The sequence below is a fragment of the Rhinoderma darwinii genome, chromosome 9 (genome assembly GCF_050947455.1).
Source record: "Rhinoderma darwinii isolate aRhiDar2 chromosome 9, aRhiDar2.hap1, whole genome shotgun sequence".
Lineage (NCBI taxonomy): Eukaryota > Metazoa > Chordata > Amphibia > Anura > Rhinodermatidae > Rhinoderma > Rhinoderma darwinii.
Window position 1 is genome coordinate 32,021,573 of NC_134695.1, and position 12,989 is coordinate 32,034,561.

Sequence of the window (12,989 nt, forward strand, 5' to 3'; positions counted from 1 at the left end):
GTTTTCTGCAGACTACAAAACCAATACGGTCGTGTGCATGAGGCCTAATAAGGTCATATACAAGTCATGTAATGGCCAGAAATCATGTTATTCCTCATACACACACGATAGCTTATTCTGAAAAGTCACCTGAAAAGTTAGGTACACTTTAAGTCGGTAGTAATGGTAAAATGGCCACTAAGTGTATATGAATTATCACATAATCAAAAAAATCTTAAAGTTAGTCAACCAGTAATACGATTTTGCTTTTCACATACATAAATCATATATAGCTATATAGATAAAAAATCCTGTATTCATTTAAATAAACCACCAATTAATTTGAACATATAGCAACTTAAAAGGGCTTCCCATAGTAATTATCACCTATCCATAGGATAGGTGACAAATATCTGATTGGTGGGGGTCCAACCACTGGAACCCCCACCGATCACGAAAAGGGGCTTACTTTGCCATTCCTGGGAGACACAGGAATGGAGTGCTAGTGCGAATTCTCGACCATTGCTCCATTCATTTCTATTTAGCTGCCTAACAATCTTTGTAAGCCCTATAGAAACTAATGGAGTGGTGGTCGAGCATGCGCACTACTGCTATGGTGCTCCCAGGCACGGCAAGGTAAGCCTGTTCTCGTGACTGGTAAGAGTCCCAGCGATCAGACCCCCACCGATCAGATACTGATCACCTTTCCTGTGGATAGGTGATAAATAATAACTATGGGAAAACGTCTTTTATAGGTTTGAATGATATGTAGATCGCTATATTTTTACTCACACAATATCAGACTATATTAAAAAACATTCAGGTGCAAGAATGAAAATTTATTTGATCACATCATCTAAAAAACACAAATATGTAAAAATGCTTTATTGCAATTTTACAATAAAAGAAAGAAATCCAAAAAACAACATTTGAAGATTTAGCCAATAAAGATATTCAACGATTAAATAAGTTGGACTGATAAACATTTGCGGCCTTTTATTTTTGCCACAATCACAAGGACATTCACCCACTGTATGCTGAGCAACATAGGCACAGGAAGTCTGTTAGAAGATAATCAAAACAAGCAAAAAAAAAAAAGCAAAAAAAAAAAAGGACAAATTCGACGCATACAATATGTCCAAAGGGAAGAAACGATCTACATTTCAGCACTTCAAGATAGATGGTACAAGCTAGTAATACAGAAGCTGGTGTAAAAAAAAAAAAATATATAGAAAAATGTATATGAGAGAAAGTGCCGGAGAGAAAAAGCACAGCATCTAGTTTACAATCAGTTGAGCTGTTGAGAGCACCTGTACATTAGTGGAATAAGTCTAATTCATAGAGGTGACAAGTCCTTGAAGCATAATCATCAGGCGTCTTGCAGGCTTCTGTAAGGTGGCATGACTCTCCACTTGTAAGAACTGGAACAGCTTTTGCCGCACTTGATTGACGATGCTTCCCATATGATCTCTTGTCACAGGGTCACTATGATCAAGATGCATTACTGCTTCTTCCAAGTAGCTAAAAATACAAAAAGTTGATACAATTTTTAAACAAAACATTACAGAGAATTGAATGTCAAATTTAAAAATATATTTACAATTTGTTAAAATAATTGTTAAAGAAATAAGGAAAAAAATAAACCCAAAAAGTCCGTAGAGGGCTTGATTTTTTTCATGGGACAAGTTCCAGTTGTATTTTTTAATGGCACCATTTTAGGGTACATCATTTTTTTTTTTTGAATAACTTATTCTTTTAAGGATTGAAAAACCCAGAAATGTCACCATTTTTTTTGAGCGTCTTCAATTGACACCATTTACCATGCAGCATAAATAACACAACTTCATTCTGCGGGTCGTTACGATTACGGCGATACTAAATTTATATTTGTTTTGGTGCTGCCATGTTCTAAGAGCAAGAACTTTTTTTATTTCTCTGCAGATGTAGCTATACGAGAGCTTATTTATTGTGGGACTACTTGTAGGTTTTATTGGTACCATTTTAGGGTACATACGACTTATTAATCGCTTTTCTAGCACATTTTTTGGAAGTCAGGATGAACAGAAAACAATTATGGCATTGTTTTTTTTTTTATTTTGCGGTGGAAAACAGCACTTAAAAAAAAGTTTCATACTTAACCGTAGCTATGGCGACGCGTACCTCTGTACGTACGTTCTCTAGCCCCTGGGATGACGTTTCATCCTATATGATCGCTGCAGATTGTGACAGACTGCAACAGTCACATGGCATGAAACATAATTGCTAGAGGCAGGAGCAGAGAGTTCTGGGTATATATATATATATTTATTTATTATCTGTGTTGCGACTTTTGCAGCAATATCGCAGCTTTTCCGCAGCAAAAATTGCAACATCTGTAATTTGTTGCAGGTTTTACCTCCCGTTGAATTCAACAGAAAAGCAGCGATTCCGCAACTTATATTGACATGCCGAGGTTAAAAAAAACAAAAAACAACAGGTCAATTTATGAACTTTTTTTCGGAGGGTTTTTATGCAGCGTGTGGATGAGATTTGTTCATATCTCATCCACTTTGCTGCTACTGTAACACGCTGCAAATTATCCGCAATTAAATCCATTGCGGAAAATCCGCAGCGTTTACGCTACATGTGAAAGCGGCCCAAAACTGACTAATAGGCATACATTAAAGGCAGACATGGGTGGCTTTGTTCGGCCCCCGACTGCCATAAAAAGGCTATAGGCACAACCACGTTTATGGGCTACACCGTTAGATTGGTTTAACAAATAAAAGTATTCAAACGTATCCTTTGATGTACCCATAGTGTCTCCTTTTGGCACGTTTCACAACTTAACATTTGGATACCATTTCTTGAAAATACTAAAAAGTGTAGTCTACCACACACACGCAAAAAGATAAAAAAAACACGTATATATTAAACGGTATGTTTTTCTCATTTTTTTATTACAATCAAAGTCAATGGGTGACATATGCAACTTTAAGTGCCATACTTTATTTTTTAGTAAGGAATAGAGAAGAACAAACCTCAACTAGTTTACACGGAGTGGTTTCCTCACACAGGAAAGTAGAGGTTGGGAACTCTTCTAGTCTGGGAGGAATATCTGCCCTGGCTATAGAGTACTTGAAATTATTTTTTGGGGAGCGACATGCATAACAGTCTAATCAATTTCGAATGCTTTTATTGCTCCCTACGTTTTTTAGGACATACAAAAGCTTTTACATTTTATAATAGCTTCTGAAAACAAAAAAGTTAGTTAGTTATGTCGCATGGCCGTATTAAAGTGTTGACACATGACAGTAAAGAAAAATGTCACTTTTCCTCCGACTTTTTGTTGAAAAGGCAAAGTGTGAACTAGCCCTAAGTAAGCACAATAGGGCAGATTTACTAATGCTGTTAAAGGCCTCCTGCATATGTAGCGGATTTTCAATCTGAATTTAAGGGCTGGAAATCCGCAGAGGAAGACTGATGCAGGCAAGTGGATGAGATTTTTAAAATCTCATCCACAAGCTGCTAAACATTTTCTACCCAGAAATAAGAAAACGCTGCAGATTTTCAAATCCGCAGCATGCTCATTCTGTTCAATTCGCTGTTCAATGTTCAATTTGCAGGTAACACGTGTGTATATTTCTGGCTGCAGATACTTTGCGGAAAATCTGCAACAAATCCGCTACATATGTGGATTCCCTTTGAATTTAGACTAAGTAAACTTAGACAGGGCATGTAGAAGATGCGCCAATATCACAGTGGTGCAGGCTGTATGTGGTGCAGAGCCAGAACTTATTTTTCATGTCAACATAGCTCTAAGTTGGCTTTAATTTTTTTACAAGATAAATTGTAATGTTTATTAGAACCATTTTGGGGTTTATATTTTTGTGGGGTGGGGTGGGGCTGTGGGAAAGAAATAGCAACTCTACCATCATAGTTGGAATTTTTCCTACGCTATTCACTGTGTGGTATAAATACCATGTTCACATTATTTTATGGGTACTAACAATTGCAGCATTACCAAATACGTCTTTTGTATGGTGTACTATTTTGACACAATAAAAAAAATTTTTTTTTACGGAAAATAAAAATATATATTTTTTAATCCCACTAGGGGACTTGAAGCTGATATTACTTGATCACAATTATAATGCTTTGGAATACTTCATATTCCATAGCACTATTGCCCATCAGTTATAACAGACCTGGGGCCTTTGTTAAATTTCTACTTCTGCCAAAACTTTAGGTGATGTGGTCACTATTGTTCCAGGCATTTCAGGGGCTTAGCAGACAGGATCTGAGCTTTCTCCCATGCTAGCGGTTACCTTGGGACCGCAGCTGTCAATTACAGCCGCCTGAGGGAGAAGTTAATGGTACCTTTATTTCTAAATGCGCAAACGGGTTAATATATATCAGATTTACAGAACATTAATTTGTAGTCCTCCAATAGTCATCATGTAACAGCAAGCTATGGGGGCTTCCTGGAAAAGCCCCAACAATCCTACTGTTATCTTGAACAGTGAATCGCAGACTGCGAGGAAGGCCTCTCCGGGGAGACTACCAGTCGTTGGTGAGGCACAACTAATGTGGCAGTTTTGGCAAGAGTGATCATAAGCTAAGATTTAGAAACATAACGGTCTCCCTTTTTGCTTATTTAAACGTACTGCTAGGTTTAGGAAGATAAACGGAGGTCATTTTAAAGTATTTAGTCATGGACTATGACCAATGGTGAGTCACATATATCATTATGCCCCGACTGGTGAGGGCAACGAAGATAAAAAAAGAATACGAAGACCTAATCTAGAATAAACGAAAAAAAAAAAAAAAAAAAAGATGTAAATATTCAATTGGAATATGCATGACAAGTTTAAAAAGCAAAAAATGAAAAAAAATAGCCTGCCATTTTTCAGACAGCTAAATCATTGCCAAAGGTATTTCTCCCAAATTAAAGAGGACCTAACACTCAGGAAGACACAAGTACTTTAACAAAATGTTACGGTTAACTTTTTGATAGATTGCTGTATAAGGGAGAATGGAGCATTGAACTTTTTTTTTTTGTTGACAAAGTCTGTCACAATACCTTCAAATCGAGAGGATGGCGAGAATACCGAAAGGTCCTGTTATTCAGAAATTATGTTAAGTCAATAACAAAATTCGTATGACAATACGTACAGTATATAAAAAGTCAGTTCTCAACAGGCATATAAACAAACTACACACATATATATATATTACCTACTTATGGAAGACTTACTTAAGTTTGAGTTCAGTACGAGTACAAAGGTCAAAAGACAGCTGCTGGATGAGAGACAGCAGAACAGGTTGTGTAAGAGGGCAGGGAAGTTGACCAAAAACTTGCTGAGAATCCACAGTCTCACAAACATACAGGATCAAATTCAGATCTGAGGCTGTGAGAGCCTGTCAGGAAAGAAAAAGAAAACAAACATCTACGTGTTATATACACTTCACAAAAACTCACTGGAAGCAACGAGAGGAAAACAGTTACTTACCGATAAATTCATACTTCGGGCTACTCAGAAATAAATCAGTTTTTTTCAATTTCTCACATTTTTTTTTTAAAACCTCTGCTTGCTGTCAAGAATTGAAACATTTTAGTTTACATTAAGAAGATTAAAATCTACCCTATCAAATTCAACTGACACAAGTGCATGGCTTTCACACTTTAGGATCTTAGTTGACATGACCAGTGTTAGTTGACATGACCAGCACAGGCTTTCAACCCCTGGATATAAAGATTTACCAATAAGGGCCTGTTCACATCACTGTTCACTTTCCGTTCCGGGGTTCCGTTGGAGGTTTCCATCGGGTGAACCCCGCAACGGAAAGTGAAACTGAAACCACAGCTTCCGTTTCTGTCACCATTCATATCAATGGTGACGGAAACATGGCTAATGGTTTTCGTTTGTCACCATTCCGGCAGGTTTCCGTTTTAACAACGGAATCAATAGCGCAGTAGACTCCGCTATGTATATTTAATCACGGTCTAAAGACTCTTTTGTAAATTTTTACATTCTGTCATAATTCTAAAATCAAAAGGGATATCAGGGAAATCAAAGGCCTGCCAGCAAATCCACAGAAAGCCCTCCAGGTTTTAAGGTAAATTTCTGAGGGGACTTTTCTACTGGCCAGGAGGGTAAAGATAACCTGATTGAAAAGGCCTTTTTTTCCTTCTTGTTTTTTTTTTGTTCAAAAAAGTTTATTTTTTATTATTACAAACTTGAACAGATTAGAATTCCCATCCCCACCCAAATCCTCCCGCTCACAAACAAAAGGTCTACATTGAATGTTGAAGATCTTCAAACTCACCAGTCCATGGATGTGTCCAGATAAAGTCCTTCAAAGTAGCAACAGCAATGAAGTAAATATAGTACCCCACTTCCCTTAACATGCCAAATATGACTCAATCATGGAACACATACGGAACAAAGATATATCAAAGATGTGATAAGCCAAAATCAGCCCACATCCCAGATGTACATTTGGACAGAAATCAAAGAGCCAGCGACTAACGATCCGCCATTCCCCCCCACACCAGGAGATTGTCAATCTATAAAGGGCCTATCCACCCGTAGAATCACTGGAACCAAGCCCGGGGTATCCAACCAAGGGGACCATAGGTCTTCAAATTTAGCAGGGGTCCCCCTTTTGTCATACACCTACTTTTCCAAGTGTAGCATGGTGTGAACTCTGGGAGGATCTGTATCTTTCCAATGGGATGCAATTCATTTTCTAGCCTGATACAGAAGGCGCATTACCGCCAGTCGCTGACTCTCCGTCACAGGTAGATTTGCAGTATGACCCGAAATACATATCACCGGATCCAAATCCACAACACAGTCATAAATTTGAGCAATGAAGTCCACCATATCCCTCCAAAACCTATTCAACCTAGTGCAACTCCACATCACATGTATCAGGTCTGCATTCAGCTCACCACATATATGGCATGAGGAATCTGGCCTATAACCCATTTTATAAAGCAATAATGGGGTTCTGTAAACCCTATGCAAGAGGTACAATTGGGAAAGCCTGTACATTTCGCTCAAGGATGTCACATTCCCATCTCTGCCTTAAAGTGGCTGACCTTCATGGACTGCCTACAGGAGACATTTGTAGAATAATGAAATAACCCCCTTAGTACCCCCAGGCTGAGCCACCAGATAAACAAGTGAGGATTGAGGAACCTGCGTCAATGGAGACTGCCTTTTCTGCAAGTCCCAGGCATGTCTCAACTGAAGATACTGATAGAAAGCAGATTGAGGTAAGGTAAATTCTGACCGCAGATCCTCAAACGTCCTGAATACATTAACTGTCACCAGCTGCGCAAGAGTAATGATCCCCCTGTCCCGCCACCCAGCAAAGCCTTCTAGTTTGTCAAATTCCGGAAAATGCACATTATGCCTTTTTTTCCTTACTTCAGGGTGAAACACTGGGCCCTGGGAAAGGAGATCCTGACTCTCTGGAAGCACCCGTGGGGTTGCCATCAAGCTTTTTTGGAGCCAGGAAAACCAAACCCTTCTCGGCCACACAAGTGCAATCATTATCATCTTTGCATTATCTTCTCTGATTTTTCTTTTTAGAGTTTTCAGAATCAGCCAGAGAGGGGGAAAGGCATAGAACGGGCCTTTTTTCCAAGACTGGGAGAATGTAACCAACCCCCTGGGAAGATCCTGAGGGGAAAGGGAAAATAATCTGTCCACCTTACAATTTACTTGAGAAACAAATAGATCTTTTACTGGGACACCCCATAGATTGTTTATCTGATTGAAAATCTGCTGATTCAAATCCCACCCCCCTTGATTGATCTGATAGCGACTGAGAAAATCTGCCTTCTGGTCGTCTACCCCCTTGAGATGAACTACTGAGAGGAAAAAGAAAAGATTCTACCAAAAAAAATATCTGTAGGGACAAAGGAATCCGGGCTTTTGTACCCCCCTGTGTTTGTATATGCCACTACTGTGGAGTTGTCTAAGAAATATTTTACATTTCGATCTTTGACAACCGTCAATGACTGGGATAATGCCAGAAGCACAGTCAAACTCCTTGAAATTTTGGGACTGAACACTGACTTCTTGGTCCCATATGTCCTGAAGAAGAGAATGTGCATGGGCTACCCAACCAAACTTGCGAGGCCTTAAGCTGTGTAACGTCTGTGATCTGACGAGGGCAGTCGCATCCGGCTTAGAATGGCCATTGACTTTCTTACCAGGAATAATGAGTAGAAACCTCTGTTTCTCCTGAAGAAAATGTTACCAATGCCCTTATGGATAGATGGGAGTGGATTTGGAAAGGGTCTTTTGCTTCACTAGATCTGCGCATAGGTCTATAATGATAAATCTATTTGTTGCGGGTTTTACCAGCAACAGAAGAGCAGCAATTCCAATTCATAAATTGACATGCTGCGAATTTAAAAACCGCAACACAGGTAAATTTATGAACGGTTTATCGGCAGGTTTTTTTATGCTGCGCGTGGATGAGATTTGTTCAAATCTCATCCCCTCTGCTGCTACTGTATTGCACTGCAGATGTTCCGCAATGAAATACGTTGCAGAAAACGTGCAGTGTTTATGCTACGTGTGGACGTACCCTTACTCTTCCAACCTATATGTATTTGGTCTTGTTTTTTTTTCCAGAACATATTGGGCTTCCATAATGTGTAAAAAAGAAGTGATATATTTAACTTTTTTTAAAATGTAACTTCTGCCAACTTACGAAATGTGTGTGCATTTCTTACACGCTGGGCCCAAAGCGGAGCTTATAAAGAATGGTGCGCAAACTGGTTTTTGGAGAACAAATTTTCCAAAGCTGCTTTGCTGACACCAAACGAACATTATAGATGTTATTAAGTACCAAAACACTGTGAACACCCCGAAATCACTCATTTATAGAAAGTAGACCCCCCACAAGGTATTTATTTAACATTAAAAAAAATGTAAAGTCTGCAGCGTAAAATATCTGCAGACTTGTAAAACATCATCTACTTGCCTTGTACTGTAATCCACTGCAGACTCCACCCGCACAAATCCACAGGTAAAAACTGCCGCAAATCTGCCACGTAAAATCACCGTAAGTGGTGACTTTGGCCGCGACAAAGGTCGCAAAGTCAAAGATCGCAATTTCCCATAGTCTACACAGCAAGTTCTTGCAACTATCATCTCGCGGTGACTTGTGCGTCGCGATGAGGCCACATTGACTTTCATTACTTGCAATGTAGGCTACAGGACATAGCGATCTTTGGAGGTCTGGTCATGGCCAAAGTCGCTGTGTAGCCCCAGCCTAAAACTGTACAATACATCAATATATATGATATAGATAGAAATAATAATCTTTATTTGTATGACACAAAAAATCTGCATTTAGATAGAGATATAAAGATACTATAATTATCATGAGCTTTCTAAATGGAGATTTTTTGTGTCATACAAATAAAGATTATCTCTATCTCCCATATATATTGATGTCACCCCACAAGTTCTCTATGGGTTTGAGGTCAGGGGGTTGGGCTGGCCACTCCATTACCTCAATCCTGTTTGTCTGTAACCAAGATGTTGTTCACTTACTGGGGTGTTTTGGGTCATTGTGTTGAAACACCCATTTCAAGGGCATTTCTTCTACAGCATAGGGCAACATGATCTTCTCAAGTATTTTGATATATTCAAACTGATCCATGATCCTTTGTATGCGATAAAGAGGCCCAACACCATGGTATAAGAAACATCCCCATATCATGATTTTTGCAGCACCATGCTTTACTGTCTTCACAGTGTACTGTGGCTGAAATTCAGTTCTCGGGGGTCGTCTGACATACTGTCTGCAGCCACTAGACCCGAAAAGGACAATTTTGCTTTCATTAGTAAACAAAATGTTGCGCCATTTCTCTTTGGGCCAGTCAATGTGTTCCTTGGCAAACGTTAACCTATTCATGACGTCTTTTTTTTTTTTTTCCAACAACGGGACTTTGCAGGGAGTTTTTGCTGGTAACTTGGCTTCACTTAATAGTCTTCAGATCGTAGCAGTTCTCACTGGTATCTTCACATCTTCTTTGATCTTTCTGGAGGTGATCATTGGCTGAGCCTTTGCCGTTTTGGCTATTCCTCGATCCATTCGAACAGTAGTTCCCCGCTTCCTTCCACGTCTTTCAGGTTTTGGTTGCCACTTCAAGGCATTTGAGATAATTTTAGCTGAGCAGCCTATAATTTGCTGCACTTCTCTATATGTTTTCCCTCTCCAATGAACTTTTTATTCAAAACACGTTTTCAGAAGGAAATGCACTATAACCAACATGTGCAACATTTGCCGCCCTCCTACCTTAAACAAGGGCCAAAATTGACACCTGTTCCACAGAATGAAGGACTTCACCAATTTAACTCCTCACTGCTATTATTTTGAACAAGCCCCTTTCAATTACTCAGAATGAGCGGCATGTATGTCTTAATTGTTGGCTCTGTTTTTTCCTACTACTCTACTACACTTACAAGTAAATTATTTGATATGTAGAAATTACACTTCTACCAAAAACATTGATTTATCAGATTAATGATTTTGTACTTTTTTTTTTTTTTTTTTTAACACTACTGTAAATGTTAAAAATATCACCTCTAATGCATCTGATTTTCCAAGCTAAACAAGCTTAATATTTCTAGCCTTTAAGTGTGACACCTCCCATTCCTTTTAATAATCTAGATGCCCGCCTTTGAAACCTCTACAGTAGCCTTTTTACAATGTGGAGCCCAAATGGATTTATAAAGGGGTAACATAGATTTGAAGGTTTTTAGCTCGCTTTTTTTACAACCTAAAACCCGATTTGATTTTGCAGCTGCTGCTTGACATTGAGTACTGCTGCTTATCTGATCTGTAACCAGAATACCCAGGTCCTTCTCTTGTTCCGTTTTGCCCAGTTTTATTCCATTTAATGTATATTTATTAATACTATTATTTCAGCCTAGATGCATTACTTTACATTTACCATCATTAACATTAACCCTCCATGTTTTTGCCCATGCTGCCAGCTTATCTAGGTCTTTCTGTAATGATTCATTATCAAGCTGAGTTTTAAGTATCTTACAAAGATTTTGTTTCTTCATCAAAAACTGACACCTTGCTATAAATCCCATCTACAAGGTCAGCAATAAAGAGATTAAGTAGAATTGGGCCTAACACAGATCCTTCTGTTATCCCACTGCTGACTTCAGCCCATTTTGAGTGAGTTCCATTTATAACGACTCTGTTTTCTGTACGTTTACCAATTCTTCACCCACGTGCATACATGGTCGCCTCTGTAGCTTCAGAACAAGAATGTTGTATGGTACAGTATCAACTGCTTTTGCACAATCCAAATATATTATATCAGTCACATGACCAACATCCAGATTTGCAAATTGGTATCCCAAAATGGAACCAATAAAAACTGCAGCTTCCAACGCAAAAACCAAGAACTCACACAGCTCGATCGACGGAAAAAAAATCAAAAAGTCATGTGTCTCAGAATACGACTTTTTTTTTTTCTTCTAACAAATTGGTTTTATTTTGTAAAAGTAGTAAAACAAAAAATTTTAAATATATAAATTTGGTATCGCCGTAATTGTGTTAACCCGAAAAACTAAATTTCCATGTAATTTAAACCGCACAGTGACTGCCATAAAAACGAAACCCAAAAAAACAATGGCGGAATTGATGTTTTTATACATTCCCCAAAAAAATAAGTTTTAATAGCTTCTCATTACATTATATATATTGGTGCCATTAAAAATTACAACTTGTCCCGCTAAAAAAGCCCTGATACGGCTATGTCGCTGGAAAATGTAAAAAGTTGTGGCTCTTTGAAGGTGGGTAGGGCATAAACAAAAATGAAAAAACTAAAATGGCTTTGGGAGGAATTGGTAGTCCCACAAATATTAATTTACTCTGTTATACCATGCAAAACATTACACTTTCTCAATTGGGACCCTTTAAAAAAAAAACAAAAAAACGCTCCTGTGTATAGATATTGCCATTACAGACTTGTTATGGAACTCCCTGGTGTTCTTCTGATTCACTTCAAGTAATGTCCACTTAATGTATCCAGTACCGGTGGAAACACATGCCCAGTAGGTCAGCCCTACCGTCTAATTCCTTGTGTACATGGGTGGCAGAGTGATTCCTGATATTGTGCAGGCCAGCCAAAAAGGATCAGCACACTTCTCACCAGCAATAAACAATTCAGGTGGACAATGTTTCCAATTGAGAAATTACTATGTTTGGTGTGATCTAACACATAAATGTAATATTTAACCTTTGAGCAAGCCCTTTAAGATACAGTATATTAGAAAATGCCATGTTTTTAAATTTCATAGCTATTGGCCCCAACTTGTCTAAAGGTGATTTTGTGCTTTAAAGGGGTTTTCCAATTCTTTTTTTCTGTAAAAATCATTGCAACACTTCTCTATTAATATATTATTGCACAGAGTATAACATTTTCTTGCTTAAAAATGTTTTTTGTAACATTATGCCCTATTGTTTACCCTTGGAGGTGGTTTACCTCAGTATCTTCGTTCCTCTTCTCCTCCTGTGTTTGTCCTCCCTGCCTGCACCGCTTTCGTCCCAGCATATCCGCAGCCATATCAGCTAACAGAGCATGCGTGGTGGACGCTGAGTGTGTGTCAACCACGCATGCTCTAAATAGGATGAGAAAATTGTACTACACAAACACATGGTACAGTTAGGCCACTTGTGACGAGACCGTACACTCGGAGTACAGGAAACCGGAACGTGGAGACAGGGCCGCCATCAGGAATTTCAGGGTCCCCTACAGCTAAATTTTCGGGGCCCCCCTACCGTGGCACCGCCTGTTAACGGTACTCCGTCCAGCACTATATCATGGTACCCAGGGCCGCCATCAGGGGGGGGGGTATTAGGAGTACTGATGTGAGAGGCCCGGCCAAACCTAATTGAAAGGGGGGCCCGGCAAACTGCCGCGACTTGACTTTGGTAGAAAAAAAACAGGCCCCTGCAATGGGGCCCGTTTTTTT

At 39.0% G+C, this 12,989-nt stretch overlaps 1 protein-coding gene across 1 annotated transcript in view; it reads right to left on the minus strand.

The window, feature by feature from the left end:
• Positions 1 to 803: 803 nt before the first annotated feature.
• EDC4 (enhancer of mRNA decapping 4) overlaps positions 804 to 12,989 on the minus strand; it is a 203,121-nt gene continuing 190,935 nt past the window's right edge. Inside the window, exons 27-28 of the mRNA XM_075837480.1 lie at positions 5,216 to 5,379; positions 804 to 1,500 (exon numbers count right to left, since the gene is read on the minus strand). Of these exons, the coding sequence (XP_075693595.1) occupies positions 1,311 to 1,500; positions 5,216 to 5,379 (354 nt within the window). The 3' untranslated portion in view covers positions 804 to 1,310. The remainder of the gene's footprint in view (positions 1,501 to 5,215; positions 5,380 to 12,989) is intronic.